Raw genomic sequence first — 4,578 nt, 5'->3', positions numbered from 1 at the left:
AGCCCGGAGGAGGGGGGGCCGGGGGCGAACACAACCGCCTGAGCTGCCCCGAGCAGCGGTCACTCCCGCCAGCTCAGCACCTGGCCCTCGCCCTCTGACTGCTGGCTTTGCGGCTGCCCCTGGTCAGCCGTCCCGTCCTCGCAGAGCCGTGCACTTCTCCGCGGAGGAGTGGGGCCCCGGACACCACCAGCGGCACCTGCACCCCAGGGTGATGCTGGACCCGGCGAGGCCCAACCCCCCCGAGGCCGGCCTCTGCCCCATGCACGCTCCTGGGCAAGACGCCTGGCCCAAAGCCAGACCTGGCCACCGCGGCCTCCTCGCCGGTGCCCGTCCTAAGGCCTGCGGTGCCGAAGTTCGGCAGCGGGCACCTCCCGCCCTCGCCCTGCGCAGCCCCAATCGCTGTTGCCCTGGCTGTGTGGAGGGAGGCGCATCAGGAACCTTCCCTCTGCCTAAGGGACGCCACTGAGCCTGAGTGACCACTGGCTGGGTCACCCTGGCACCGGCCCGAGGCCGTCCCACCCCCATGAGAGGTTTCTTCAAGCAGCTTACGGAAACGAATAAAGCTCCGCGTCTTGGGCTGCACGAGCCTCGGCCTTTAGCGTTCTTAGGCATAACGCTCCTAACGGCGCAGCAGCTCACCATCTGCAGGGAAACCCTAAGCCTCAGCAGTGCACTAACTGCTAGGCTGTTCATGTGCGGCTTCTGACATCTAAAGCATTTTTACTTGTTATAAATACTTATGCTACAAGAACTGGGGCACAGGCCGGGCATGGTGAGAGGACTCTGCAGACAGAGTGGGGAGCACAACAGGAGATGCCCTGAGGGCAGCCCTGAGACACACTGCTGAGGGGCCAGTGGGGAGACGGGGTCTGTGCCCTGGGGACCCTCCCTGGCTGCAGTGGTGATGGTGCCCAGACTCACCCCTGCGCCCCCAGGGAGGCCCTGGAACTGTGTCTTATCTGTAGGCGTTTAGCACTCATCTCCTGCTCCTCTGTGGGCCGACCTCGACTTTGCCTTTCTTAAATTTGGGCCTGGAACCCAACGGTGAGACCGGTAAGATCCCTTTTAGTCTCTCCTGACTTTGGGTTTCCTAGAATGGCCAGTAAGCAATAAAAAATCTCTTCTTTTTGAAGCAAAAACTCGACACACATTAGTTCTCCTTTTCGATGACTGACCAAAGTTTAATTTTTCCCAGTGCAACCAAAACTCTGCGTCCTCCAAAATTCAAACTTCCGCTTCAGAATAAAAAATACATTCAAAAGTAACCCGTAGTTCACCCTTTTTAGCTCAGACTTCTCTTGCCAAAGTTAGAGAGTCCGACGCCAGCATGTGCTCCCTGGCTTTCTGGCCATGGCACCAGCAGAGGCCAGTACGGCACGTGGCACAGGGCGGCGCTGCCTGGCTGCGCCTCACCAGGCGGAGACGGACGGGACCGCAAGCGCAGGTCACGGCTGCTGCCCGCACAGACGCCTCGGGGCAGTGGTGGTGTCCAGAGGTGGGTAAGTGCCGTAGGCAGCGCGTGCCTAGTGCCAGCAGAGGGAGCAGGCCGCAGAGGAATTCAGGCCTGGGCCGCAGGGAGTCTGCAGCGAACAGACGGGCCAGCTGGCGGCGGCTTCCTGGAGAGGTCTGGGCTAAGGGTAAAGGAATGAGCCACCGTCCACAGCACTATCCCGCACAGGTCAAGGGATCAGAGTTGCCCGGGTTTGCTCTGGACATTCCGCCACAGGGGAGACATCAGCCCACCCCGCGCAGCAGTGTACCAAGACCCAGTGGGAGGCCAGCAGGCTGCTCAGGGCAGTCAGGCCTCTCGCTATGTGCCTGGGCCCTTCTGTGAGCTCTGACCCTACAGGGGAAAAGGATCCGCGCTAATGACCATCGCCCGCGCCCCGTGCTTGGCCACCTGAGCCTCACCTGCTCCACTGAACTGAGCGGCAGCCCCCATGCTTGAGGCGACAAGGATCACCCGGGAGGACGGAGGAGCGAGTGAGCGGGAGTGTGGGCCCGAGCCCTCTGGTGCGGGGAGGAGCAGCAGACTGGGTGCAAGCTCCCTGCCCGCCGGGGACGTTCGCACTTGCGCTCATCAGCTCCTCCCCGACGGGCAGAGGCCGGGGGACTCGCCCGTTAGCAGAGGCAGCGGCGTTTCCCGACCTCAACACGTGCCCTGGCCGAGGAGTGCCCCAAGCCCCTCAGGCCCAGGGCTGGTACCTCCCTCCCCGAACCTGCTCCCCCCAAACTTTACCTTGACTGGAGGTCCGATTTTGGAGCAGGGACAAAGTTACATCCAACACAGGAGTTTCCTTTATTTATCCTTTGGGGAAATATTTTCTATGTTTAAAGGCGCAACACACCAGATGGGTCCAGCCGCTTCTCTCCTTTGCGCCCCACGGCAGCAGCGTCAGAAACAAGCAGGCGCACACCTGAGGGACACAGGCGGGTGGCAAAAGCCGCCTCCAAAACCTACAGAAGCCACACCCCGAGAAGGCAGGACCTGCTTCCCTCAGGCCGTAGCCGCGGCCACAGCTAAGCGTCCCCAGTAAGGCCGCGGGAGCCCGGCAGACTGGACCTCGGCGCGGCGAGCGGGTGTGCCCTGAGGGGAAACTTGATGCCCGTGTCGCACTGGCCGTGAGCGGTCACTTGCTGCCCGTGTCGCGGCCCCTCTGGAGCCAGCTCCAGCCCTCACTTTACCGAACTCTGGACCCCACTGCTGAACTCGGCGTTTCTGTGCCCACACACAGTCCCCCCGAAGGACTTACGGTCAACCCAGAAACTACCTGCACCTTCCAGGCCCCTGAAACCTGGGCCCTGGGCGGATTTAGGAGACAGCTTCTTCTGAGCACCGCCCAGGACCGTGCACCACTGCCCAGGGGCCCGGCTCACGTCACACCGGGAGCGCGTCCCAGACCACGTGCCCCGTTACAGAAGCTGCACTCTGGACCCACCAACAGACCTGGCACCCGGCTGGCAGACTCACCCAGAGACCTCAAGCACCAGTGCAAACTGGGCCTGGCCTGGAACCGCAGCTGTCGGGGATCCCCGCGGCCACCGTCTTCTGTGTCCATGAGCTCAGGTCTGTCCTCAGTCCCTCCACACAGGGGTCAGACGCCCAGTGTCAAGGCGGCTATCAACAAGACCTTCATCGTCACACGCTCCGGGCAAGGTGCGTCACTTCAGGGCCAGGTGAATCCACGACACCAGCGTCACCGCTGTTCGTGAAAGCCCCCCACAGACACTGCTCAGCGTCCTGGTCAGACCAGCTGCTGTCCAGCCCTCACATTCTCAGGGAGAGGGCAAGGCCCGTGAGAGCTCCACCTCGCAGGGTTTTCTCCACAGAGGCCGAGTGTGGGGCGCTACCATTCCTGGGCACAGGGCCACTGATGCACCTCAGCGATGAGATGGCTTTGCCACAGAAGCTGGCTTTGGTGGCTAACTGCACCCCAGTCCCGGCAGGTGCGAGTGCAGAATGGCTCCCAGGAGCTCCCTGCCCAGCTGGCAGCGCCACTGAGGGCGGGTGTTGAGACCGAGGTCCGCTTCTTTTAAACAGCTGCTCTCCTCGAGCTCCTCCCTGGGTGAGCGCCGGCACGTCAGCCACAGCCGGAAGCCGCCCCACGGCCCGTCTCCCTAAGGCCGCCCAGCGGCGTGGGCTTTCCTGTGCTGAAGCAGGGTCGAGCTGTGTTTGAAGGCTTTCCCACACTGCGGGCACTCGAAGGGCCTCGCCTCGGTGTGGAACTGCTGGTGCCGGTTGCGGTACGACCTGGTGGTGAAGGCCTTCCCGCACAGGCCGCAGCGGTAGGGCCGCTCCCCGGTGTGAACCTTCCAGTGCTGGTACAGGCCCGGGCGGGTCACATACGCCTTCCCACACTGCGTGCACTCATAAGGCCGCACTCCAGCGTGAACTCTCTGGTGGAGAACGAAACTGTGGTTATACTTAAAGAACTTCCCGCACTCCCCGCACTCGTAAGGTCGTTCTCCGACGTGCACTTTCCGGTGCCGAATGAGGGTGGAGAGAACACTGAAGGCTTTGCCACACTGGCCGCACTCGTACGGCCTTTCTCCAGTGTGAATCCTCTGGTGAAGCACCAGAGCGTCTTTGCGGCTGAAGGCTTTCCCACACTCACCACACCGGAAAGGCCTTACACCCGTGTGGACCTTCTGGTGCTTCCTCAGCTTAGACGGGTAACTGAAGGTCTTGCCGCACTCGCCGCACGCATGGGAGGCCTCGCCAGTGGGAGCTGCTCGGTGACGAACAAGGCCTGGGCTCTCCTTTGGGGTCTTTGAACGTCGTGGGCATCCGAAGGGTCTCCCGCTGGAGTGGGTGACGAGGTGGTCAAGGAGCGAGGAGGCCTTCTGGAAGGCTCCCCCACAGCGGCCGCACTTGAAGGTCTTGTGTGCAGCGTGGGCTTCCTGCTGCTGCTGCTGCTGCCGCTGCTGGTGGCCGGGGCTGGGCGGGCAGGCCTCCCGGTGCCTGGTGCTCGCCTCAGCGAGGGCAGCATTCGCGAACGCAGAAGGCTGCTCTGACGGGTGGTCTCGGGGGCCCTTCGCCCTCCCAGGAGGGGCTTCCTCTCCCTCCAGGCCACCTAC

The 4,578-nt window shown here is 62.8% G+C and overlaps 1 protein-coding gene across 1 annotated transcript in view; it reads right to left on the bottom strand.

Moving 5' to 3' along the window:
• Positions 1 to 3,597: 3,597 nt before the first annotated feature.
• The window catches only part of ZNF584 (zinc finger protein 584), a gene marked incomplete at its 5' end in the record, with an annotated part of 3,485 nt that continues 2,504 nt past the window's right edge, over positions 3,598 to 4,578 (bottom strand). Inside the window, one exon of the mRNA XM_012734678.1 lies at positions 3,598 to 4,574. Within this exon, the coding sequence (XP_012590132.1) occupies positions 3,619 to 4,574 (956 nt within the window). The remainder of the gene's footprint in view (positions 4,575 to 4,578) is intronic.

This window comes from Condylura cristata, unplaced genomic scaffold, assembly GCF_000260355.1.
Source record: "Condylura cristata isolate star-nosed mole 26May11 unplaced genomic scaffold, ConCri1.0 scaffold00066, whole genome shotgun sequence".
Lineage (NCBI taxonomy): Eukaryota > Metazoa > Chordata > Mammalia > Eulipotyphla > Talpidae > Condylura > Condylura cristata.
Note: the sequence above shows the minus strand (reverse complement) of the source record. Positions and strands in the feature narration are given on the sequence as shown.